The following is a 26695-nucleotide window of genomic DNA, read 5'->3' as shown; positions in this document are numbered from 1 at the left end:
CTCACCCAGCAGCTCATCTTGCCAAGGTTTGGCTACATCTGGAGCCCAGAGACAACAGCAGGAGCAATAAACCTCAGATTTCAGGACAAAAGCTGATTCCCAGCTGGGGAGGGGTGGGGTTGTCAAGAAGAAGTTGTCTCTGTTATGTTCCTCTCCTATTTTTAGCCTGATTTCCTAAGGAAATGAGATGTCTGCAATCAAGTCCTCTGTCTTGCCTCTTCAGTACCATTTCTGAGTACGTTGCTCGATCCCAGCCAAATCTGACAGCGAGGGAGAAGCCGCAGAGAAAATCCTTTTCCCGCAAGTTTTGTGGCAAAAAAAGCCAGTCAAATTTCATGGAAAATCAGCCCTTTCAGTTCGGAAGGCAGGAACCGGCCGGCAGGTTCCCGACTGGAGGAATCCAGAACGACCGCTTCCACTGCTCCCCGGGGCTGCTGAGGTCCCTCGCAGCAGGACCGTGCACCACAGCCTCGTCCCAGGCCGGCAGCCGAGCGGTCCCAGCCTGAACATCTCCATCTGCCTTAACTGTGGTCACGTCGCAGGGGCGGGGATTTGCAGGGGTGCGGGAACAAGCAGGATGGACATAACACTGAAGCGCAGCATCAGCAGTCGTGCTCCAGCCCTGTATTTTCCAGTGTCGCCTTGGGAAAACCACTTCCCCTCCCCTGCTCTCCTGCAGAGCTGAGCCATGGCCACTGCTGGCCGCACCATGGTGGCCCGTCCCTTCCCACGAGCATCTCCCTGGGGAGGGAGGGAGGGGGATGCGCGTCCCTCACAGTCCACAGTCGTTTCCAGTTTCCATTCAGAAGCCCCAAAAAACCCAACCTTCCCTTCACAGGGCTGTTCTGCTGAGAGACCTCAGCAACGGCAGAGGAAGTGATGCCATCTCGTTGTCTTCTTCCAGCACCCAGGAAAAAGACACAAGATCTACCCCCAAGGAAATTCTACATGGCCCGGCTACAACACATAGCAAGAGAGGAGATCCCAGCTTGGACCATGGGACTCCTTCCCCTTTAGCCTGGCCTCAGCAGGTCCCCTCTTTGGTGACTTTTGACCAGCTGTGGACCAGTGAAGCATTTCAAAGCCATCACACAGCCCAACAAGGGCTCAGGGAAGCGGACCAAAGGCAGGACTGAAGGCTCAGCCTTATCCACACAGAAGAAACCCCACAGGAGATCCGTGGGAGATGCTCCCAGCACAGAGAAGGCATCTTTCAGCTCTGAGTGACCTTATGCAAAGTCCCTCAAGCTCAAGAAACAGAGCCTGAGGCAACAACCCATCTTCTGTCCTTCCACCCTCACTGACCTCCTTCTCTAAACCCCCGAAGGCTCCTGCTGGAGGACACAAAAGCACATCCAGACACTTCCCCGCACCCCCAAGAACCGCTTTCACCAAACCAGCCCTGCAACACAGAGGTGTTGTGGAAATAAAGTGCTGTTCTTGCAGCAGAGCCCATAGAGGTGGTGTGGGAGAGGTGGGATTTCCATTAAGACGATTTCCTGTACTTCTTTAGCCCTGGGGACAGAGTACAAGCATTCAGCAGAGTCCACCTAAAGCTCTTTTTGGTGGCAAGTGTTTAAACTCAGCCAAGCATAGAGTGACGCTGTGCTCAGACAGCCCACGGCAGAGCTTTGAAGGCATCATAGAACAGAATCACAGAATGGTTTGGGTTGGAAGGGACCTTGAAGCCCATCCAGTACCACTCCCTTCCCTGGGCAGGGACACCTCCCACCAGAGCAGGTTGCTCCAAGCCCCCTCCAACCCCTCCAGGGGTTGAACCCCTCCAGGGATGGGGCAGCCACAGCTTCTCTGGGCAACCTGGGCCAGTGCCCGGAGAAACACCTCTGGCCGGCTTGCATCCAACCTCCTTCTCTCCCTCCAAAAGCTGTGTTGTTTCTCTTGTCTCAAAATCAGAGATAGGATTGGACTGACCTAGACCAGAACTTGTGTAAATTTGTTTCTTTTTCATCCCTGATCCACATCCACAGACCTGAGGATGCTGCCATTCCCAGTGTCGTGCTCCCCTCAGCCTGGTGAAGAGCTGGCCTCGGGGGTCCCTGGATATCCACGCTCTGCTGCAGACCCTCCTGCCGGGATGAGGAGCTGGAAGCCACGCTCTGAGAGAGAACAGCCCTACCCCCTCCAAAGCCATCTCCCACCCCCGGGCTGGATGGGACCCCTGCCACCCCCCCGTCCAACACCAGCTGCTCCAGAGATGAGGCAGAAAAATATATCCGTGACTTCTTTAGGAGAAGGTTGGCTTGTGCCCCGGAGATGGGGGGTTTGTGTCCCTGGCAGCACATCGGGGACACCTGGAGAAACGCCTGCTCACCTCGGGCACAGCTCTCCTTGCCTGCTGGGAACCCACGTGTGTCTTCTCCCACACGGGCATTCAGCGCCGCTGCCAGCGCCGTCCCACCTCCGCTGGGGACCTTCCAGCTGGAGGACACGGGAAACACCACTTTATCGCCTGCCATCGCTGAATAAGCCGCCCCCAGCCCAGCAGAGCCCCCACGGCGGAGCCAGGTGAGAGGAGGTGGGGTAGATATTGTTTTCTGCTGAAATATCTGTGGTCGGGCTATTCCGTACTTGCCGCTTTTTAAAGCAGTGGAGTCTGCACCGGGAAAGAGGCCAAAGGCACCCACGGATCACGTCCCTGCCAACAGAAATAAAACCTTGTCCTAAAGCTGACAAAGGACCAAATCCCCTGGGGCCGTGGCCTCGGATCAGGGCAGCCCCACACCAAGGGGTTTGGTCCAAACTAAACCCCAGCCAGATCATCGGCGGTTCTGAGAGCTCCCCAAAAAAATTGAACTTTGCTGCTTCTGAAAGAAAGGGAAGTGGCGTGTTTGTGTTTCTCTTTAGAAAAGGAAGATAAAGCAAAAGCCAATCCCTTTTCTCTCCATCAGGTGATGGGAAGGGGGGGGACGGTAGGAGATCTATGCAGAAACCACCTCCACTTCAAGCCGACCCTGAAGCCCGCACCCCCACTTCAAAAAGCACCGAGGTTATTTCAAAGTGTTGGTCCCACCACGCTCAGCTCATCTCCTCAGCATCCGGCTCCACGGGCTCCATCCCCACGTTTCCAGCTCGCGTACCGCATTTAATTGTCGCTCACTAACGACTGTACAAACACTGCTCCCACCGAGACGGCGCCGCGTGCCGCAGGCTGGGCTGCCAGCATCCCGAGAGAGCCAACGCGGGACGGGCCCGTCGGTCGGGGGACGCTCCCCGGGAACATCCCTGCAGCCCCGCTGCCTGTCAAGACACAGATTTTCGGTTGCCATAGCAAAGCTGGTGCACAATTAAAAAAGCGCTCTCAGGCTTCAGGGCCCTCTCCCTCCCCGGGGGCTTTGGGGACCCGCTCCGTTCCTACCGGGATCAGACCCCGACTTTGCCAGAGCCCCGAGAAGGCGGCGTTCGCAGCCGGGCAGAGAGCGGGGACGTGGAGCCCGCTCCCTTCTCCACGGTCTATGGACAGGGAGAGAGGAAAGAGCCGAAAAGCACCAATTCCCGGGGCCTGCTCACGCCCAGGCTCGGCCGCTCTCCGACTCCTCCCTAAGGGCTTTTGTCACCCTGGACCGGGATGAAGCGTCCCCTTTCTCATCTCCATGAAGGGGCTGTTTTTCAGGCCACAAGAGACAAGACAGCCTCTAGTGCGAGGGGCATCAACCCAGCGCCGTTTGCTGGTGTTACCTTCTGTCTCCTGCTGCTTTCTCGCCGCTGAAGCCTATCTGGACGCGCAGCCCAAATGTGTCCAGATCACGCTGAGAAAACAAACCTGGCTCCACGTCTGAGTTCAAAGCTGGCAGGGGATAAAAACCCACACCGAAGGGGCACATCAACAGCGTTCCCCTTCCTCCCCGAGGGACCCGTCCTAAGAACTTCTCAAGCTGCCTTCCCCCCTCGCCGGGACAAACGCCCGCAGCCCACGACACGGTGGAGCACGTGAACGTTCAGCACATCCAAACACCAGAACCCCGTCGCCGAATCCCTTTGCTGCCCCGCGGGTCCCAAAGAGAGAGGTCCGTGCAGGTTTTTGTGCCGCAGAAGCTGACGGTGGGGACACCGATGCGGGTCCATCACGCTCCGTTAGGCTGCACAAATAATGGATCCTCCCCACGGGCTTTGCTTGTGAAGCTGATTTTAGAACATGGAGCAACTTGCCAGGGGAAGGAAGAGGAACCCCATCACGCAGGTAATTTAAAACTTGCCCAGCTCCGGAGGCGGGCGGCAGAAAGCTGTCCTGCAGGATGACCAGCACGGACCCTTTCCCCTTCGGTTGCGATGACAGTCTCGTTGCCAGGATGAGAGACCCAAATCCAGGACGAGACACCCAAATCCAAGCCCCTCAAAGCTGCCGACTTCGCTTCCCGGCCGCTCTGACCACCGCATCCCGTTGCAGGTTGAGAAGAGCAGCGTTGGCCTTTTAATGATTGAAACCTCACTCCAAACCGAGCCTTGAAAGCGTCGCTATCTGTGGGGGAGGATAAAAATCAATGCCATAAAGGAAGGTGCCGTGGTCCACAGCTCTTCGAAGGGGGCAGGAAGGTGCTCAGCCAGGCCAGCAGCTCACTGATCCCGCGGGAAGCAGCTCTCATTAACCGGGGCTTGGCTAAACACCTCCCTTTGCTGCTCCGGGGAGGCAGTGGGAAGGGGGAACTGGGAGAACTGGGGGGACTGGATGGTCCGTCTGGGAGCAGCAGAGCCGGGAATCCCGACCCCGCAGCCTCGGAATGGGGGGACCAGGAGGGCAAAGCGGGACTGGCAGAGCCTCAGCGGTACCTCCCGGCAGCTCCTTCCCGGCAGCTCCCTCCCGGCAGCTCCGGCCGGCAGAAAACAACGCTTCCTTGTTGTGGAAAAACGTCAGTGTCTGCAAAGCCCGGGGAAGGAAGCGGAGTCCTACCGACATTCCTCGAAAGCAGGAGAGAGAAGCCAGAAGAGGCAGCGGCTCTGTGGGCAGGGGGTGCTGGGATCCTGCTCCGGCTCCGGGCTCCCCAGCCCCCCCGGGCACGGAACCCGCATTTACACAGAGCCCAGCAGCCCCGAGGGGGGTCTGGGGGGGAAAAATGCCCCCGTTTTGCTTTGGAGGCGCTGGATGGTGAGAGCTCGGGCCTGGTTCTCGTCTAACCCACGCGGACGTCTCGGGCAAAGCATCTCCCGGATCCCAGCCTGATCCCAGGCGGCGTCCCACAGGATGGTTTGTCCCAGCAGATAAATGTCCACTGTGAATCAGCGCTTAGGGAAAGGAAAAAAAAATAAAAAAGCCTGCTTTGTTGAGAAATTTCTGCTCTTAAACTATGTCAGTCAGTGTGGCAAATGGGAAACCACGTCTAGCAGCCAGGCAGAGGAGCACACGCCACCCCCAACATGAGAAGCCAAATGGAGACGTGCGACTGCACCGCAGAGAGCAGCTGGGGATTTCTGCTTCCGCTTGGAATGGCGAGAGGCTACTTCTCTAAATTCCCCGGAAGAAATAATCCCCTTTTGCCTTAGTCTGATTGCATCATTTAACAGAAAAAAAAAAACAAAAAACAAAAAAAACCTGAATATTTTGCTTTAATTTTTAAGTTTTCAAAACAAAACCCAGGAGTTCTGATATGGGCTCGGTCTTACCTTCCTGCATTTTCCTCCCCCCCAAGTTTTAGAGAGTGACTGAAGACATTTGATTTTTCTTCTGAACCAACACTGGGCTCTTCCTTCCACATTCCTGAGCCTGGAAGTCCCTCTTGCTCTGTTCAAGCGTCTCTCCGCAACTGGGAAGGACAGAAAATTCCCCCTCCGTCCTCTTGCAGCCAAGACATGATGCTTGTCGGTGGGAGCTGATTTTGGGGGGAGAGGTCCCCCCACCGCCTTCCACGCACAAGGGCTTGGGACCAAGGACGCGAGGGTCAGGGCTGGTCGCAGGAAGGTCCCTGCCTTCAAATTACCATCCGCTGTTTAAATTCTGGGAGCCCAACCTCCCCCGTGCAGCCAGCAGAGACGGAACAGCATCTCCCAGGGGCCAGAGAACCCTACAGGTGCTAAGACGAGTCCCCCATGAGGTGACCATCTCCCCAGTGACTGCGGAGCTGCCTTAACCCAAGCACGCCTGGGCCAGGTGAGATGAAACGCAGCCTGAGCCACCAAGCTGCTGTTTCTGGCGCCTAAAGCCACCTCCTGAAGGTTTATACGGAGCTGTGAGATTTGAAGACAGGATGAGACCCAGCCATAGTTTATGTTCAAACCCAGCGTCTCCTTCAATGGAAGGAAGGGCAACCTCGGTCCTGGGAAGGAGTCCTGGGGCAGGGGGTGCGAGGACACCCACGTGCGGACCTTCCTCCTGAATCATCTGTATTCCCTGGAGAAGTGACCGGGGCCACAGCACTTCTCGTGGGAGCCGCAGGGAAGCCGAGAGCTGCCCCAGGCTCCAGGAAACTCTTCCCGACTGTTATGACAGCCCCAGGACCACGGGCAGCCCATGGCAAATAGCCCTGCTCAATCCAGCCGTCCACATGCTGCTCAGCAAGCGGCTGTGCTCCACTCACAGACAAAGTAGAGAGAAAATACCGAGATCTAGACATGAAAATATACTCAGCAGGTCAAGCACCAAGTCTGTGAAACAGCCACGAGGTTGCTCCCGAGCCACAGATACCCGTTACTGCGACGGCATTAATACACACTGTTTGTTGCTACGCGACAGACCCTCTGCCTCACCTGCAGGAGGGCGGTTTCTCTGCCCCATCTCCTGTTGCTCATCTTTAAGAAGGATTTTCACCACTTCACGTGATCTGGGGATCCCGCAGTCACCTTGTCTCACTGCCCCCTCCAGCCCCACGTTTGCTGTGGCCACGCTGTACCCCAGGGCACTCCCCGAATCCAGACAACGCCGGGAATTCCACGCACAGAGCAGCAGAAGGGGCAGGCGGCAAAATTACACTGTGCACCCTTAAATCCACCCCACCTACTTACAGCCATGTCTGTGGAGAGCTACGAGTGGTTCCAAACAGAAATCAGCCCCCCCCAAAGGCCTGGCTCTGCTCACAGTGACTCACCGACACCAATAACGAAGCACAGCAACAGGCTGATTAAATTGACTAATTATACTCCCGGGTCGTGCCTTCCAGCTCGGAGCCTCCCCTCCGGGGCCGGGCAGGCACACGGCCCTTTGCTTCCACAACCAGCGAAGCCCAAGGTATTTCCGAGCCGAGAGCCCGGATCCCCACAGCACAGAGAGGTGTGGGCAAAGGCAGAGCCGGGGGTGGAACAGCCTGACGGCCGCTGGTGGGTCCTGGCTTGTTTAAAACTCCTGACAAATAAACACCATCAAGGCTGAAATAATAGTTTAAGAAAAAGAAAATATTTCATTTTGTTTTTTTAAAAAAGAAATTACATATAGATTTCCATTTCCGACAACAGCGAGAAGTCCAGAACTTTCCAATGAGGAGGCGGCTTTATTTCCATAATTGCCTAAAGCAATAATAAACCCAAAGCCACGCAACAGCCCATCAATCCGTCATGACAAAGAGGGGAAGATTTCTATGGTGTTTATCCGGAGGACAGTCTGTGGGTGCACGATGACTGAAAAAGAATGAAAAGAGGAAAAAAAAAGGTGAGATGACAGCACAAAACCTGTTGCATACCTTTCCTGCTGGCTGAGCTCCCTCAGTCGGAGCTCTGCCACGGCGTGAGGGCTCCTGGGGGTGCTGGAGATGCTGTCACACTGGCAGGACAGTGACAGACCATCGGTGTGACACGAACAGGAGGTCCAGGCACAGCTCCCGTGGGACTGTGTCCGGCTGGGTAAGGTTTTAACACCCATTTCATAAAATAAGGGTCCCAATTCTCCCTCTCAGTCATGTCTGAGAAGGGGGGGGGGGGGGTCACTCGGTAATCACAAAGCCCACCCCGGGACACGTCTGTGATTCCATTGCCCAAATTTAAGGTTTTGGAAAGGGCACAAGGTTGCTTGTCGGCCCAGGGTATTTTTTTCAGCAAGATCTTTTGCAAGGCTATTTGATGAAGGGCGCGGGACATAGAATCACAGACTGGTTTGGGTGGGAAGGGACCTTAAAGCCCCCCCAGTGCCACCCCCTGCCCTGGGCAGGGACACCTCCCACCAGAGCAGGTTGCTCCAAGCCCCCTCCAACCTGCCCTTGAACCCCTCCAGGGATGGGGCAGCCACAGCTTCTCTGGGCAACCTGGGCCAGGCTCTCACCACCCCCACAGCAAAGAACTTCTTCCCCACATCTCATCTCCATCTCCCCTCTTTCAGTGTCAAACCCTTCCCCCTCCTCCTATGGCTCCCCTCCCTCATCAAGAGTTCTCCTGTGCCACCAGGGACCCTGGGGACATGGCGAATGAGGCTCCTTCCCCAGGCGCTGCTCCTCCGTCATGACACATGTCCCCCCCCAGCTCCCAGCAACAAAACAGCAGGGGAGGAAGCTCTGGAGTCTTTTCCTCTTACTCTTCTTCCTCTGATAGTTGTGCCTCTTCCAAAAGCGCATGTTAATTTTTGGCCACGACTCCGTCTTTTCAATCACAGTAGCCTCCACGCGGACGAGTTCTTTCCTTAAAAATAAATTTTAGAAGCATCACTTTTTAATTATTTACATTCTCCTCCTATGTGTGAGCAGGCTGCTGGGAGGAAGGGACACCAGGGGCACATCCTGCCTTACAGAGCCCAGACCCGCAGGAACTACAAAGTCCCCGGGGCAGGAGGGAAACCTGTCAGGTTGGTGGCTTTGTGGTGGGGACCCAAAAGCCTCGAGGTGCCGTAGGTGGGTCAGGCAGGTGATGGGAGTCTGCAGGGTGGGACCTCTCTGCCACGGGAGGGATAAGATCAGGAACAGCTACGGAGGCAGCAGCACAGGAACCTGCAGGAACTTGTCAGATCACAGTAAGATGAATTCCCCTGGTGCGTTCACATGGTCTATGTGATCGTATCTTTGCTGATGGCACAGGCTAAACCCGCCTCAGCCCCTTCTCCTGTGCTGTGCTGGTCAGCACAGATGTCCTTCCTCCTCCTGAAGCACCACAGAGAGCTGGAAGAATGACTTCTCACTGAATAAGTCCTGGCAGAGGCTCGGTGAGAGCTTTGGCCCTGTTTCTAGCAGGAGGCACAGGTACCTGGCTGCTGCAGCAAGTCCCTTCTCCTCCCACTCACCCCCCTCCTGCCTCCCACTCTCCGTCCTGCTTGTTTACCCCAAACTGGCAGAGAAGACGGGGACTCGCTGAGGATTTCACGTTCTGCTCCCCACCCGCAGCTGGGGGAGCTCGGGCTGAGCGGTGAGACCACTCAAAGACTCCAGTCATTTCTAGATCTCATTTCTACACAGGGAAACTCTCAGCAAGTAAACATCCTTCCTCCCCGAGGGCAGCGAATATGGCCCATGCTCCCTTCACAGGTGAGTTCAATCACAGATCACTTCGTCTCCCCACATCACCTCACAGACACACACACCTCCTGCCCACCCAGGGACTCCGCAGAGCTCCCAGACAAGTCCCACTGAAGTTAGAAAGAGAGTGCTGGGATTTCTGAAAAAAATCCGAAAAACACCAGAGCTGGAAAACCAGGTGGTGTGAAGCCCGCGCTGGAGGACGGGCTACCTGTCTGCACAACTCCTCCTGGGGACGAGAAGCGCCTCCAGACAAGAGCCAGAGCGAAGCTTTGGAAAGCGTGGTTTTAATCAGCAGCCACGATGGCGGAGGAAGAGACGCTCTTCCACGCAGCATCACTGCAGAACACCATTAAGAACTCATTAGCATGCTCACTTCGCCGCCGGAAGACATTTAAAGAACGTTTTCCTGACAAACGACTCTGTCTGCACTGGAGGGGGACAGAGGGGGGCAGCCCATCCAGCCCAACTGCTCCAGCAGGGTCACCAGGAGGCCAAAGGCTTTGAGACATTCACTGTCTCTCTCCACATCGCTCCCCGGGGTGTAATATAGATCAGAGACTGAATCCTTGAGGGAGGCGGGAAGGGCAGCCGGAGGAAAACACGGATACATCTGCATTTAGCGGCTGGCCCAGGAGAAAATAGACGTAAGATAATCTAGCTTTTAAGAGACCAGTGGATGACCCTGACAACCCCAGAGCCAGCCTAGCAGCACACTGGAACACACAGCAAACCTCGCAGCGCTGGGGAAGAACCCAAACCCGAGCTGCACTCCGGGGTGTTTGACCGCTCTCATTAGGCAGCGACCCCTTCTGGGTCTGACTCCTGCCCGCTGGAGGCCAAGGGGAAACACAGCTCCCCCTGACTGCCCACAGGCTCGGACGAAGGCACCTCAGAAGCTCAGTAATGATGATCACGTGGGAAAACTGGGAAGCGGACAGGGCAGAGAGTGACCCGGCCACTGAAATCTCCGCACTGCTCTCAGGAGAGCTGGGGTTGGCCGTAGCCTGGCCGAGCTGTCCCTGATACCGCTCTCCCCACCGGGCCACGCTGGCTGCCCAAGGTAATACCCAGCCAGAGGGAGAAACACTGACACGGACCTGTAGATAAGTGTCCCCCACCATTGCTCATAGGTGCTGACATGATTCCAGACAAATCTTTAAGGGTATTGTTGAGACATCGTTGAGTATACGACTCTGCAAGTCGGCATTCACGGCCAGCGGGCCCCAGTGAGTCCTCCTCTTGGCCAGAGCACCAGGACCTGCTGCCTGAAGGGCTGAAGAACAGCAGGAACCAACTTACTGGTGAAGTGCACATGAACAGAAAAGATCTCAGCAGAATAGAGCCCAGGAAAAAAAACAACCCAACATCTTTATGGAATGTTTTAGGTATGACTGGAATGTCCATAAAAATAAGAAGAGGGTCACACATTTCCCAGAGTGGCTCTCTGCAGTAAAACGTTCCGTGACAGAGCACGTCTATCAGAGTTTTGCAGGAGGCAAGAAAAATCCACACTGCAGTCTCATAGATTTACACTGGGCTGAAAGCTACTGTCATTAGGCAGTGAAAAAGATGCAGGCAATCCACAGCCCCAAAGGATCATAACTCTTGGAGGTAATAACTTAGCTGAGAAGCTGTCTCGCTCCCTGCAGAAGGTACCCAAATCCCAGCCTGGCTGCCAGGGAAAAGAACAGGTCCTTTGTCACTCCCACTGAAGCTGCTGCACAAATGGGCAGGCAGCAGGAGAAAGAGCAGGGTTCATCCAGAGGAAAGAACTCCCATCAGCTGTACTTGGTCTAGAAATCAGCTCAACTTTCTCACAGAGGCACCATTCACTTCCCTTCACTCAGGTCTAAAACAGCCAGTGCCCCGAAATGCCGACCTGCCCGAGGTTATGCTCACTTCCAGTCGCAGCTTTAAAAGTGCACAACAATTTCTGCATTATAGGGCTGAACAAAGCACAATGCAGGCGGCCTGATCCCCTCCTGCCAGCCGAGCAGGCAGCGAGTTCCTTGAGCAAACACAAACCCCAGCAGATTCCAGAGCAGAAGCCAGCTCGGAGTTCCCAGAATAGCCTCTGCCACGCAGAGATGTTTTGTTGCGCTGTTGTTTTTTTAAGGCTTTAGAGGAGTGTCATCTTGGGAGGTATCGGACTGCTACAGAAAATTAAAACACAGCCATCTGTCCAAAAGAGGACAAGCTCCTGCCCGCCTCCGAGCTCCAATGGGGAGTGCAGCTGTAATGAACTTATGCAGATGCGGGAGCAGGCATTCACTCACGTGTTTATTTTTAAAACAACAGAAAAACAAAACCGCCTTTGTTCACATCCAGGCTCTTACCTCCCCTCCAAGATGTCTGTGGTTTGGGCAGGACTGGGAAGGATGGAAGAGCTGCAGTGCACGCTGCCTGTGACACGCTGTGCTCTGCTCTCCCCTCCTCGGCCCGTGTCGGGGCGCTGGGGCTCGAGGGGGTTCCTCCATCTCAGAGGGAGGATGGCACCTCCTCACCAGCCCTTCATCCTGCCTGGGCAGCCTCCTCCTCCTCCCCACCCTCCTCTGCCAGAGTTACTGAGGTTCAAGCTAACGCTGGCAGAGGTGCGGTTTGCTTCAAGCAACTGCCACCACTTTCCAGACACTCAGCACCTGCAGGAACCAAACAGCTGTTTCTCTTCCTGCCCCAGAGCTCCCGGGCCATGTGCCCAGTCCAGCACACAAACTGGGAGCTGCAAAGAACCCCCCCAGGGCCACCGGTTAAGAGAGCCAGGTGGAGGATGGTGCTCCTAAAACTGCCCGATGTAGCACATCCCTGCCTGCAGGACTCGGGCTCTGATTTGAGTTTCTGCCAGGTGGCATTTCTAGTCCCAATAATGAGATTCCCCTTCCTAAAACCTTCCCCAAGTGCCATACCTGGCAATAATTCAAGGACTCCCAAGGATCTGCTACTCCAGATGGATTTGCAGTGCTGTTCGAAGGACTGGCAGCCCTCACAATCCTGCCTAACACAGGGAGCCCGGGGCAGTCACCACCGGCACAACTGATCGTGTTATCAACTGTGCAGCGTGTCACTGTAACTCCTGAACACCAACTGCTCCTGGGACCACAGAGAACGCTCAGAAGAAAAACCCATCTGCAACCACATGGTATTTCTAACCTGAACCTAGAAGCCACCAAGAAATCGTTTTCAGATGCATAAGTCTCTCCTCATCTGATCATCCTCTGCCAAAGTAGCCGTGGTTCAAGCCCAGACCTGAACATGGGGATGCTGTGAGCAGCCCCCCAGCACCCAGACACCCCCAGCACCTCCAGCCCACCTTACCTTGCCTTTTACCACTTAAACATCTTGTCCTGGGGAGAACACTAGCTCCTGACTCTGCTCATGGCTGGTGCTAAGAGCTGAGCAGTAACACCCAGGCCACGCACCGCATCCTTTGGGTCAAGAAAAGGAAGAACCAGGTGTCCTGGCAGTGTGTGTAGCAAGTCCTACAGCTCTGGGATGGAGAGGGTGCCAAGGGGGGAAATTCCTTCTCCTCAGCTCTGCAATTGCTGGACTATGTGACTAGGAGGAAGGGAAAATTAGGAACTCTAAAATGAAGATTAAGGCCTGCTGGGTTAAGACAAGGGCAGAAGGAAATGGGTTAAAAATCCAAGTCAAATTAAGGGATGGGCAAGGATTTCTGGGTTATTCTAAAATGACTATCACTGGAATTAGGGTAAGGGAGTAAAGATGTTGAGGGGCAAGATTTACTGCTAGTTTGTGCAAAGCTTATGAGGAAAAGATCCAACCCAAGAGAAATGAATATCCTTCAGCGCCCTCAGAAACGGGAACTGCCGCCCTGTCCCAGCACCATGGCCATGGTCAGAGTCAGCAGCGGCTGATGGGCCTGGCTTATTGCTGATTCTTTCAAAAGCCACGGGGCTGGGAAAAACGCTAAGGCTGATAAATTCATGTTTCTCTTCAGTTTCAGGGACTGCAGGAGCCCTGAAGCTACAATTAAGTACAAGAATCGCCTCGAAGATAATTCTTGTATGAGATTTCTTACCCCAGGAGTGGCCTTCCAATAAGCGTGAAGTCGTCGGCACCAACCAGCAAAACCTATGGAAAATAAATCAGACATATACCACTGGTTCATTGTGCCAGCAGAAACACAAAGAGTATCTTCCAAATTCTACAGTCACCTTTAAAGGAGTCAAACTGCTTAAAAATAGGCCTTTACATGTTTCAAACCTTCCACTGTTCCTAGAGAGGGATGGTGGGGAAAGGCAGCTGACAAGTGAGAAACGGGTTCACCAAACAGAGTCTCCCAGCACAGCTTATCCCCAGGACAGCTCATCCTCCTCAAACACGCTTTACCAGTATCTTCTGCGCTGATCAGAACATGCTGAACTGCTCTGTTCTGGCTCACCACCAGCTGTAAGGATATGGCAGGCAATACAGGGCAGGAGAAGAATATGCCTTGCGTGGGATCTGGACGAACGGCAGCTCCTAGAATCATTGCATTTTTATAGCAATTGTTACTTATCCCAGTAAAAAAAAAAACACTACTTCCCCCATTCTCCTCCCTGAGGCCTCAAGGTGGGCAATAAAGAAATGAACACTGGGGGGGATTCACCACCCCAGGGACCAGCCCTTTTGTTTCAGGGCACCTCAGCCCCAGCCTGACTAAAGGAGCAGGCAGGATAACTGAGGAGATGGGGAGAAGAGGCAGCATTTCCCACTGACCGCCTCCTTCTCCACACTAACTGTATGGCAGAGGTTAAAAGCAACACATAAACGGTCGTGGGATGTTCTGGCGTTTGTTTTTGATACTTGCCAGTAAAATCCCCAAAGGGTTACGGTGGTCAGGCAAGTGTTTCACCTTCTTCACTCCCACCTAGACCTCTGCATTCCTGTCTGCCGCTCCATGCAAATCACTGCTCTATGTTGTATCCGAGGATGCAGGACATGGCCAAAGCTGTCCCAAAAAAGCTGCCTCAAAACTGGGCTTCAAAGCAAGAGAGAGTAGAAAAACCGCCCAGCTCTCTGCTGCTTGCTTGGCTCTAACAACCAACACAAAGCCAAGAGCATCCCACTTCATCATCTTTCATTTAAGGTTTAGATTAATGAGCCTCTACAAGTTCCTGCTCGTTACCCCAGGCGAAAGATAAAGATACTGAACGGCACTTGGCAGCTCTCCCCGCCACGCACCACCCCTCTCCCTCCACCCGACGCGCTCAGCGCGATAAGGATCTTGCGAAGCACGGAGCGGTGACAGTCCCTCCGGGAGCACCGCAAGTATTTTGGGTGTTGGAGGCTCGAGGCAAACACAGCCTTTAGCTGCTGGCTCTAGAAACAACAACTGTAAGTTTTTGGTTTTGGATGAAGTTAGTACAACAAAGATCTGTCTCCTAACGGAGTCTGGCACGACTCATCCCAAGCCTGTTCCACAGAAATCACAACAATATTATCGCTAACGGAGTAGCTGAAACTGGCACAAAGCTCAGGCAAAGCCCATAGCTGGAGTGGGACCAGGAGATCCAACGGGAGCTCTCCAGGACTTGTTTTTAATAACGGGTGATGGGTTTTGCCCCAAGGACTGTTGGCAGGGAATTTGCTCTGGCCCCATACACAGCACGGTGGAATCACAGCACGTCACCTTTTCCATCCGGATCCGGTCTCCGCATTCAGCCTCCAGCATGTTGTCCATCATGATCAAGTCCTCACTGGTTACTTTCCACTGCTTGCTGGCAAAGTGGACCACGGCAAAGAGCCTCCCGTACTGCCCCGCTGCGATCATGGAGTTCACCTTCCGCACCACCTCTGCTGGGAAATGCAGGGAAGGGATCAGGGGGGGAAAACCCAGTGCAGTGGGAAGAGCTGCTCAAAAGCAATTCAGCCACTCTGCTCTCCCACCAGAGCTCTCATCTTCTGGGAATCTTTGAGCAGAGATCAACAGCAATGTTGTTCCTACGGTACGTGAGCGACCCTTTCACAAACTTAATGACCTGTTTGTATTTCAGTTGCTGGCAAACCCACGTAAGCAAACACTAAGATACATACCGTGTAGGACTTGGCTTCTCAGCCTGTTTCTTAGGCACCCTAAAATGCGCTGTATTCAGATATAAAGCGCTCCAGAAAAGAGCACTTGTCCACATTTGGAGGGCAGCTCCCCTCAATTTCCAAGTGCTGTGCAGAAGGCCCAGGGCTCTGGATAAGGTGGGCAGAGCATCAGGAGGAGTTTGGCACAGTGCACAGGTAAAGGGGCTCCTAACGAAGCCTGGCCTGAGAACTCCTACCTGCGGCAGAGACAAGAGAGACCTTTCCCTCACTCTTCTCCAGGGAATCTCTCCCCACATGGACATACCCGCAGCATGGGGGCAAGCAGCAGTGCAGACCCCAAGGACGAGGGAGATCCTACACAGGACCCATCCCAGCTTTCTGTCATCAGCCTCCTCTGCAGTGAGGCCAAACCCAATTCCGATGGGAACGTCAAAAGGTATTGCTTAACGAGTGCCATTCCTCCGCCAAATAGTAGTTTCCTGCCCTCTCGAGCTGTTCAGAAAAAGAGCAGCTTTTCTATAACTGGAAAAATAGATTTTTTTTTTCACTGTCCTCAGAAGTGGCTGAATCATTTTTTTTCTTGGAATGTAAACAAAACACCAGCCATTGGGGACCGACAGGAATTCAGCAGCCAGTCAAAGCAAACCCAGCCCTTACAGGAACACTCTGACAGTGTCCAAGCTCCAGCCCAGCAGATGCAAGCTCCTCAAGGCAGAGGTAAGAACTGAAATGCTCTGCAAGGCAGTAGTTGCTGCAGTTCCCACCACGATGAAGAGTTTAGCTTCTGTGCTGCTGGAATTCCTCTCCCAGAAGAAAAATCCACTGTGAGCTCTTTTCACTGATTCACACGAGTTCAATACAAACGTCCAGAGAAAAAATACAAGCCCCTTCTCTTTTGCCTGCCTTCGACTGCACAGCGGATACAATAAAGTCCTCGCAGCTCTGAAGTGCTGATCCAGGTCTGTCAGCAGTCCTGCGGTCAGCATTTCAAAACCAAAATTCCAAAATGCTGGCCTACAATTTTCTCTTAGCAAAAAACATGTAGAGTCATGCTCTAACAAGGGCTATTTCCTTGTCAAATTTCAACTTTCTACCCACAGAGCTTTCTCATCTTTTTGTGCCCAAAAAAGGTGCATTTTCTGCACCGTCCTTGGGCTCTGAAGTTGGTGATAACTCTTCCAAACACCTCTAGGGACAGGAAACATCAATGACGTTCCCATTTGATCGCCAGCACGGCTTGTATCTCAGCACCATGTGGAGAGACCCTTCCTAAAATACCCGGGGCTGTTTCCATTGCCAGCAGGAGAACAGAAGGCAGAACTCAAATGTTCTCACTGCTGTTTGCTTTGGATAAGCACAGCCGGGAGATAACGATGCAAGCTCATTAACAGCAGGAGGTTATGAGGCACGGAAATCACAGCGGCCCTGAGGATCCCATGCGAATCAGTCAGGGGACACAGGACCCTGTTCTCAGTGGGCTTGGGCAAAGCACGCCCAGCAGTTTGTGGTTCACCACTGGGTCAGATCACGCTTGGGGACAGAACACTCATCTGTCACCTCAGCAGTCCCAGGAGCACGGAGGAGATAAAGAACAGGATGAAAAGCAGCCAGAGCGGAGACCTGGAGCAGGAAGCTCTCTCCAAAGCACATTCCACACCGTTATTAACACTTCAGCCAGACGACAGCAGACTGTCTGCCAAAGCATGGGCACACTCAGCTCTTCTCCTCTCCCTCTCCTCATAGAACAGCTCTCCTTTCCTTCCTGGGCCTCCTCCACCAAAGCAGAGGAGCTGGGTGCCCTTCCCGGGTGTCCCAGGGGCTAAGGTAAGGAGACAGTGAGGCTCCCCCTGAATAACCACGGGAGCTCATTGCCTGCAGTACACAACTGCTAATTGCCACCAGCACAGACCTGTGCAGGAAACCCCCCCGCTGGGGCTCGTTACTGCCCCGTTCTGAGAAACATCCCCTACCTGGGTGGGCGCCCCTGCTCCCATCCCCAGCCCGCTCTGGGTGACAACAGCCCCCCTGGGCAACAGCAGCCTTCTCTGTACCCAACTGTCACATCCCCAGCTCCCGGGGGACCTGTGGCCGGGTACAAGGGGATGATTGCCCTGTTCTAGCCCGGCCAAGCAGGGAGGATGGCTGCTAACCCGCTATGGGTGCTCGCTCACTGGCGAGGCTGGATGCCCCACACGTTCCTTCCAAGAGGAGCACTGGCTGCGTTCAATGGCCCTGACTAGATGTGGGGACAAGGACGCATTCATCAACGTTATGTCGCTTCCCAGCTGCTCATGGCCTCGTGTCATACCTCTGCAGCTCTGTCGTGTGCCCACCAGCCAACTGCTAATGCTGGCTCCACTCTTCTGTTTCATGCACTAAAATACACCAGCTCTCTGGCGTGCCCACCAGCCAACTGCTTCTGCTGGCGTTAGCTTGTTGATTTACCCATTAGAAGAAAAATAATTGTTTTCTCCTGTCCAAAAGGCTTGTTTCATGCTTTAGAAACAACATATCACATCAGGTAAGGTTCCTCTGGGGGTCTGTCCTGCTGCCATAAACTAAGGAGACCTCACATTTTGCCCAAACCTCCAACAGCAGCAGCCGGAGCACAAGTCCAGGGACACCAACACGGGCCAGGAATGAAACAAAAATGCAAAGACCAAAAACTACCTCCAATCATTGAAGATACTTGTTTATGCTCAATCAGGCCACCAGTGGCAATACTGGAGCGTGAAGCTTCACCCGAGATCTTTACCTGCGTGATGCTTTGCTTCTTCTACTGGATCTGGAAGTTTCACTTCAGGCCATGGCGGTGAAGTCAGAGATGTTTTGGCAACAAGTCTGTGAATGATAAGATGAGATTCACTTGTAGCAAACGGATACTGTCAAGAGATGTAAAACATGAGGAGAGAAAAAAAGGTAAAAGAAGCTGGAAATGGGGCAGAAAGTGGTTTTCCACTGGGGGAGCAGAGGTTGTACAGGAGACTTCACGTGTCAGTATGCGGGGTCAGCCCAAAGCCCACTCGCCATACCATCATTTAGGTCCACTGTGAATTGCAGCAAGCTTTAAGAAAAAGGGGTAAATGCTTCAGTGGTTGGTTTGCTTTACTCCCATCCTACCATGAAATCCAGTACAGCGAAACGAGTATTTATTTCTTCTTTAGTTCTTTTTACTTCCCACCTCAGAATATTATTTGAAATAGTTTGAAACAAAGGACAAGTGCAGAAAGAAACAGATGGAAAACTGACTGATAATTCACCCGGGCTGGGTTATCACTCGCTCCTGACATGGAGACCTGCAGCTGGATGTGCCAGTGGTGACCACGCTCAGCGACCACTGGTCACTTCCCACCCCCTTGTTCCTACAGACTGGAATTTTGTCACCAGCTCCAGTGGAAACAGACCTGCCTTAAGCTTTGCTTACACTTAAGTTTTAGATAAAAGGTTCTTGTCAAGCTTTTCCAGGTTCAGACACAAGTTACCTCCAGCCCAGCTGAGAGGCTGAACACGGTAACGCTCCTCAGCCCACTTCAGCCCAAGCACAAAGCCCTGAAGTTCCGGGATAGCGGGGAGCATCCGGGAGGAGACGTGCCTGCGATGGGGAAAAAGGGCTAATGAGCCTTCTTAAACCAGCCTCCAGCGTTAGACACGAATGACTCACAGGCATCCTTTTTTCCTCTATATTTTGAAGCTCTTCTCTGTTAAATAGACAGTTTAGAGAGGGCCTTACGACCACAGCTGGGTTCTTTACAGGAGAGTTATGAGCCTGCTCTTCTTTTGTCACTTCCAGCTGCATCCCTGAATGGCAATAATAACGGCTTCTCCCACCCCCAGTGCAATTCAGCGTTTAATACCACAAACATTCAGCCCAAAAGCCTCTTCCGTGCCGTTCCTGTGTCTGTCTACAAGTGACAACCCCAGAGTGGAGAGGGACTAGCAGGGGCATGACAGGACTTCTCAGAGCCGTGCCCATCTGGGTTCAGGGTGACCACAGAAGGGAGCAAGAGCGTGCACCGTCCCACCTCCACCCGGCCAAGCACAAGCATCGCCCCTCACGATGACTCTGAGCACCAAGATATTTTGCCAAAAGGTGCAAATTAAATCCTTATTTAAATTAAATCTTCTTGGAAGGGTAGCTTCCACTGCTGTGATAGAGAATCGCTTTAATAATATCTCTCTTCAAACCCTCTGCCATGGCAGCGCTGAGACAAGAGCCTCCCCAATGTTGCATCAGTCCCCAAAGACCTTCCTGGTGACCAGCCCGGGGACTCCTCAGCATCACAGACACGTCCCTTCAGGATCACTCGGCGCTGATACAGTCACAGAACAACCGCAACTCAAACTGCACCAGCACCTGAAGGACAAATTCCGTGCAGAGACATCTTACCCGGAGCCTGCTCTATTTTCTATATGTAGATGTTGCTCTTACCAGTGAAAATGGTACACTGACACCTTCAGTTCGGTGAGCACACTGGGGGCCTGAAGGCAAACAGCCTACGGGGTCCATACGCAACAAAAGACTGAAAAGTGCCAGGGGCACTGCAGCCAGCAACACATTCTCAGGAGCTGACATGGTGGATTCCTTCTGCTTTTCTCAAGTTCATCACTGGGAGGGATCCTCTGGTCAATACCGAGCTCATTCCCAAGTGCCTCGAGCTCTGCGTGGTCAGGGCCCTTCTGACAGGGGTGCAGCAGCACCAAATCACTGAACCCCCTCACAGCATCAGAGCTGAACAACAATTAACTCTGCTCCAACGTGCCACGGGGGGTTAATTCACAAACGAAACACTGTGCAAAACTCACAGCGTGAGTCTGAGCGGAAAAAACACAAACGGCACTTGCTTATAATTAGCTGTTTTTCAAGATCTCTGGGCCAAGGAGCAACAAGAAGGAGGCCCAGAGGCAGCTGTTTACGTCTCTGCCTACGAGCCAGTTACAAAAACTATTGATTTGTTCCCAAGGAACTGGCGAGAGAAGCAGGACTCTAACAGGGACAGCACTTTGCACATGCAGAGCTTCCATCAGAGCTGCCGTACACGCGGCAGGGGACAGGGAAAGAGGGAAAAGCCTGTCCTGCCGCGTTTGGGGATTATCCCCAGAGGTGCCAAATGCCTTCACTCAGAGACAGACACACGACCAAAAGGCACCGGATTATAGTTCCTTATTAAGCAGGAATCTACGATACCACAAAGACAATCTGAGACTCAGAGAGGAGGGAGATTCACCCTGGATCTCGAGGAGATGACCAGGAAGGTATCCAGTTTCTGAAATGGGAAGAGAAAGGTGCTGCTCAGTAAATACCGTCTCCATCACGATTGGGAAGCTCAGGATTTCCTGCGCGCTGGGATCCACGCTTTCTATAAACAACACAGGACACGTAAACTGCATACAATATTCAGGGAAGAGCATTCGATGCTAGAGAAAGGCAGTAAAATTAACGCCACAGCAGTTGTGTTTGATCAGTTTACTCTGAAATGGCCAGCAACGCCTCCCAGAGGGCTTGCATTTAACAGAAACCCAAGGCAACTGCGAGCAGGTCCATAACCAGGAGCACCACGGCTCCGTGGGTCTGCTGTGTGGTTTAGTGACAATGTCGGGCGCTGTGTCCCAGCGGCAGAGATCCCAACTCTGTTCCCACATGCTCAAGGACCAGCGGGAAGAGGCCACCCCTCTGCACCAGCACAGAGGGAATGAGCAAATCCTGCCATTTTTCCCAGACGCTGCTCGCAGGAGTTCTCTATTTCGCAGTGTCCCCTCCTGGTGAAGGCGAGCAGCAGCAGAGCCCGCAGCGCTGCCTCCGCGGGAGAGCCCGGCAGAGCAAGCAAAGTACAGACACAAACAAGCAGCTCCCAAAGGGCAGAAGCAAGCAAAGCCTGAAGTTTCCTGGCTCGGTGTCCTGTGCTTGGGCTGTTAAACACATTTCATAGAATCATTTAGAGTGGAAAAGACCTCGAAGATCATTGAGTCCAACCGTTAACCTGACACTGCCCAACCCACCACTGACCCATGTCCCTCAGCACCACGTCTGCCCGGCTTTTAAATCCCCCCAGGGATGGTGACTCCACCACTGCCCTGGGCAGCCTCTGCCAAGGCTTCACAACCCTTTCCAGGAAGAAATTGTTCCCAATCTGCATCCTAAGCCTCCCCTGGAGCAACTTGAGGCTGCTTCCTCTTGTCCCATCACCTGTTCCTTGGGAGAAGAGGCTGACCCCCCCTGGCTACCCCCCCCTTTCAGGGAGTTGTAGAGAGCGAGAAGGTCTCCCCTCAGCCTCCTTTTCTCCAGGCTGAACACCCCCAGCTCCCTCAGCCGCTCCTCACAAGACTTGTGCTCCAGACCCCTCACCAGCTCCGTTGCCCTTCTCTGGACACACTCCAGCCCCTTAATGTCTTTCTTGGAGTGAGGGACCCAAAATTGGACCCAGCCCTCAGTGTGGGGCCTCACCAGTGCCCAGTCCAGGGGGACGGTCACTGCCCCAGTCCTGCTGGCCATACTGGTCCTGACACAGGCCAGGATGCTGTTGGCCTTCCTGGCCACACTGCTGGCTCACGTTCATATTTTATGAATACTGCCGTGCAAGTTCAGTATTTATCAGGTATCAGAGGCTCCAGGCAGAAGAAGAACCTTGCTGCAGGAGCAGACCCCTGTACCTAGAAAGGTGAGTGGCAGCTGAAGCCCCTTCTGCAGTTGAGGAGTTTCTATGTCCTGACTTGAGTGGCTTCTCTGCTGTCTACTATGGGCTGAGCCCACCCCGCAGCCCCTTTCTCAGAGAAGGACCTAACCAGAGGAGACTCTGCTGCTTAATTACACAAATCAACAGAACACCCTGCTGGCAAAGGGGACTGAAGGTAGGCAGAGAGCCCAAAACTCATTGGGAAGCAACAAAGGGTCAGACAAGTCTCCTTTCCAAAGGAAAACCAAGCTGCCCTCCCCAGCCCCCCCAAGGAAGGTCAGCATTTCAAGGGGCAAAAAGCAAAGCGGAAAGTCATTTGACATTACCCTTGTTGCAGAGACGTGCTCTGGGAACGCTGGTGCCGAACCGCAGATGAAAGGAAGAAGGCTAAAGGGGAGAGAAGGACAAAGAATTACAAGTAAACAGCAACTGCTGGACTTTTAGTCCCCGGTGAGGCAACATTACCGCAACGCTGAGAGCCAAAGCGCTGGTCACCTTCTGGTACCATTCCTCTGCCTGTAAAAGCTGTGTTCAGCTTTATCACCACAGGCAAAGATAGAGGGGGAAGCAAAAGAAGACACATGATAAGAGAAAGGACCCATGCGTTGTGTGCAGCACTGCAAGAGAGCAGCAGAAAGGCCTCCCACTGCAAACACACTTATTTCAAGTGACACTTCCAGCCAGATGCAACAATTTAATACGGACACACTGGGAGCATCCCGTCTCTCTTGGAAAACAAGGTGACCGAAAGGCAGAGGGGAGGAAGGGGCGGTGTGAAGGATGCTGTGGTGCACTCTAATTCTGAGCACTGATGGCACTAGAAGGATCCCTTCCAGTGCTCTGGGCCCTCCAAAAAGGGGAGGGGAGCTCTACTACACATTTACCAGGAGATTCTCAGCAACTTCCACTAAGCCTTACAAAGTTTCCACTCTGAAAAGAGAGCAGGAAGACAAGGCGCCAGCAACTCATGGCCCTGGAGCTCCCAAGCAGACACGGCAAGGGCAGTGAAACTCAGGGAACGGGAAGATTTGGCAGATTTGGTTCTGACACTGCTGTGTCTGGGTTATCACCGTCCCAGGCGTGCCTTTTCCTTCCAGGCAAGAGAAGGGGAGGAGCCATGTAGCCAAACATGGAACAATGGAACACGGGGATTAGAAAAATGTATCGATGCTTTTCAGAGCTACGTACACACCAGCTCACGTTCACCAGACCAGCGAGGCTGTGGTACCATTCCAACACACAAATCTCCAAAGAATGAGTGGTTCTACTACAACTTACATTACCCTTTGAGTGTAGCTTCAGCATTTTTGGGAAAGGAGCCGAACTTGCACACACTGTTAATTAGTGGAAAGAGATGACAAACACACGCTTGGGGATTAATCCCTACATTATCTCAGGGATAACAATACACTTTCTGGAGCAATTTGCTTAATTAAAAGACAGACTATGCACAGCTTCTTTGCAGGAACATCACCTTTCTAAGCCACCAGCCAAAGCATGACCGACACAAGTGACTGGAAGGACCTCTTAATGCCAAATGTAGGTACCCACCTCCCTTGCTGAGGCTGCAACCCCCCAAAGCCAGGCTCACCTGGCACAGAAACCAACCCCAGCTGCGAAGGGAGGGTCCCGCAGCCCCCCGACAAAACCCCATCCGTCTCCCCAGCCCGGGGACGGAGGGAGGAGGTTGATAGAGCCCCTACACCCCCCCCAGCCCCTGGGTTTTGCTGGAAAGTCCACACCGGGCCGGAAAACAGCCTGTAGAGTTGATTCTGCTTTTGTTAACGTGTGTCTGCCCCCGAGGGCCTTCTGGCTGCTCCGAGGGTCACGCTGGTAACGACCCGAGTCGCTCCTCTTGTGCCCTTCTCACAGCTTTTCCCCTCGGGGGGAGCTCCGGGGCTCACCCACCGGCGCGGATAAACGGGGCCACGGGCCCTGCCCGGGGAGGCCGCGGGGGCTCGCCGGGTCCGCCGAGGGGACGGGACGGGCCGTTCAAACTGCCGGCGGCGGGGCAGGGTCTCCGCCGCCTTCCTCCTTCCCTCCCCTTCCCCGGCCGCAGCGGAGCGGAATGTCCTGTCCTGTCCTGTCCTGTCCCGTCCCGTCCCGTCCCGTCCCGTCTCACCTGTCGCCCGCCGCTGGGCCCCCGCCACCAGCGCTGCCGCCATCGCGGTGCCCCCGCCCCGGAAGCGGAAGTGACGAACACGGAGGGGGGGGCGCGGGGATGGCGGCGGAGGCGGCCGAGCGGCACCTGGAGCTGCTGCGGGAAGAGCGGGAGGCCGAGCTCGCCGAGAGCAGGTACCGCCGGGGGTGGCTCTCCCTGCCGGCTTGTCCCTATGGAACTGCTGTCACCTATAGCAGCCCTGGCGCTCCGGTCCCGGCGGGGCCGGCGGTCACCTATGGGGCACGCTGCCGGACTCACCCAGTAGGGCCTGCTGTCACCTATGGGAAACCATGATGGACCCTCCCCTGGGACCTGTGGGAAACCCTGATGGACCTTCCCCTGGGACCTATGGGAAACCCCGCTGTCACCTATAGGGAACCCAGATGGGCCCTCCCCCGGCACCAATGTGAAACCCTGCTGTCACCCATATAGGGCCTGCTGTCACCTACGGGAACCCCTCTGTCACCTATGGGAAACCCTGATGGACCTCCCGTGGGACCTGCTGTCACCTATGGGAAACCCTGTCACCCATATAGGGCCTGCTGTCACCTATGGGAAACTGACAGACATACCTCTAAGGGACTTGCTGTCACCTATGGGAAACCCTGCTGACTCACTGCTGTAGGACCTCCTGTCACCCGTGGGAAACCCTGCTGTCACCTCTAGGAAATGCTGTGGTACTCACTCCTGTATAACCAGCACCTCCCAACAGGAATCCCACCCTATAGGGCCTGCTCTAACCCATGGGAGACCCTGCTGGACTCACCCCTGCAGGAATCCCTCTCAGACTCACCCTTTAGGGCGTGCTGTCACCTGTAGGGTCCGAGCTCACGTCAGCAGCACCTTGGGGCTCCCCTTCTCCTCTCATGCGAAATCCAAACCACAGCAGCCACTGGGAAGCAATTTCACCCCATCCCAGCTGAAACCAGGCCGGTGGGCAGATCCGAAAAAACCAACTGGGCAGGTCCTTTCTTTCCACACCCAGACAGGAGAGAGGAAAATCCACATAAACAGAGGTTTCTCCAGGCTCTGCATCGCCCCGTTGCCCAAAGCGAGCCTGTGGAAGCCAGTCTAGTTACATCGCTACAAACTCATCACACAACCCTACACTTCAAGCAGCTGATGTCCCTTTTGCCATCACAGAATGGTTCAGGTTAGAAGGGACCTTAAAGATCATCGAGTTCCAACCCCCCTGCCATGGGCAGGGACACCCTTCATCATCCTTCCCCTTCTTTTCCATCTCCTGCCCCATTTTCTGAAGCTCTGAATCTCAGTTTCAGCCCAGCAAGGGCTTTTCACACCTGTGTGTGGTTCCCAGGGCATGGCAGGAGAGCGTCTCCCTGAAGGAGCTGCAGCGCAGGGGCGTCTGCTTGCTGAAACTCCAAGCTGCCACCCAGAGAACCGGCCTCTACGGACGGCTGCTCATCACCTTTCAGCCCAGGAAATATGATTCAGATGCCGAGCTGCCCTCTAACAGCTTCGGGCCTGGTAAGTGATATTGCTGGGGGTGCAAAGTAGGTAAAGTAAGAGATGACCAATGTCTTCTTCTTAACATCCTTCTAATGTGATATTGGTAAAGCCTGAGCAATTGATGCAAAAAAGGAAGGGAGAAAACGTTACAGCTCCAGGATGAATCTAGAGGAAAACAGTCTCTTTGTCTCTTGGCTTGTTACAGATGTGTATTTTGCACCAGAATTAATGCCAGTGCCTCCTGAATCAGTAAAAACAAAGCTCTGGTCTCGTCATGAAAGATTTCATGGCATTCTTTGTACAAGCCAAAGAGATCACACTTATGTCTGGAGCTTCTGTCACTTACACTTTAATTGCAAAATGGAAAGTGGATTTTCCTTTTCCTTCCTGAGTTGCCATATTTCTGCCCTTCCCTGTACTGTTATTTTTGGCGAGAGAAGTGAAATATGTACCGTTACTAGTTGACACACCTGGATCTCTGTTGGAAATAAAGGTCCTAGAGAAACACAGGGTCACCAGCACATCAGCCAGTGCCCCTTTCACTTGTGTCTCACCCTCTGCCGTCACTTCCATGAAAACACGACCAGGATCAGAGCTGAGCTGGTGCCTCTGGTGCAGGTGTGTGAGGAAGGCAAGGTCACTCTCTGCCATGCAGGGTTCCCCCTTGGAAGGACATGGTTTGACTGGGAAGTAGCTCCAAGCGCGTCTGCAGAGACCCTTCTGTGTTCCGTGGGCAATGAGGGTACTACCTCGCGCTCTCCAGAACTGGTGCCCGAGAGAGAAGCTGGTGCAGCAGACAATTCTCTGGTTTAGTTTAGTGATTTTCTTGGGTTAGTTTGCTGGATCCCTGAGTTCGCTGAGCAGGTGGATCACAGGGAACCAGCCTGTTTCTGACGCTGGTCACACCATGGCACTATTTCAGCGTGCTGAAGTTCAGTTCGATGCATCTGTGTCAGCCAGGCCCCCAAGCTGCCGAGCTC

General features: G+C 53.8%; 2 protein-coding genes across 3 annotated transcripts in view; one reads left to right on the top strand and one right to left on the bottom strand.

The window, feature by feature from the left end:
- Positions 1–7318: 7318 nt before the first annotated feature.
- Positions 7319–24266, bottom strand: MRPL21 (mitochondrial ribosomal protein L21). Of its 2 annotated transcripts, XM_074148678.1 has the most exons (7): positions 24207–24266; positions 22411–22471; positions 18169–18254; positions 15010–15173; positions 13417–13469; positions 8447–8550; positions 7319–7560 (listed from the first exon to the last, which is right to left on the bottom strand). In XM_074148678.1, the coding sequence occupies exons 1-7, from the start codon at positions 24247–24249 to the stop codon at positions 7496–7498; spliced, it is 576 nt and encodes a 191-aa protein (XP_074004779.1). In that variant the 5' UTR covers positions 24250–24266; the 3' UTR covers positions 7319–7495. The 2 variants fall into 2 exon arrangements, with proteins under 2 accessions (XP_074004779.1, XP_074004780.1); XM_074148679.1 differs by lacking the exon at positions 22411–22471.
- Positions 24267–24296: 30 nt separating this feature from the next.
- The window catches only part of IGHMBP2 (immunoglobulin mu DNA binding protein 2), a 41436-nt gene continuing 39037 nt past the window's right edge, over positions 24297–26695 (top strand). Inside the window, exons 1-2 of the mRNA XM_074148677.1 lie at positions 24297–24379; positions 25564–25733. Coding sequence (XP_074004778.1) covers positions 24306–24379; positions 25564–25733 — 244 coding nt within the window. The 5' untranslated portion in view covers positions 24297–24305. The remainder of the gene's footprint in view (positions 24380–25563; positions 25734–26695) is intronic.

Source organism: Numenius arquata, chromosome 6, assembly GCF_964106895.1.
Source record: "Numenius arquata chromosome 6, bNumArq3.hap1.1, whole genome shotgun sequence".
Classification (NCBI taxonomy): Eukaryota; Metazoa; Chordata; class Aves; order Charadriiformes; family Scolopacidae; genus Numenius; species Numenius arquata.
Note: the sequence above shows the minus strand (reverse complement) of the source record. Positions and strands in the feature narration are given on the sequence as shown.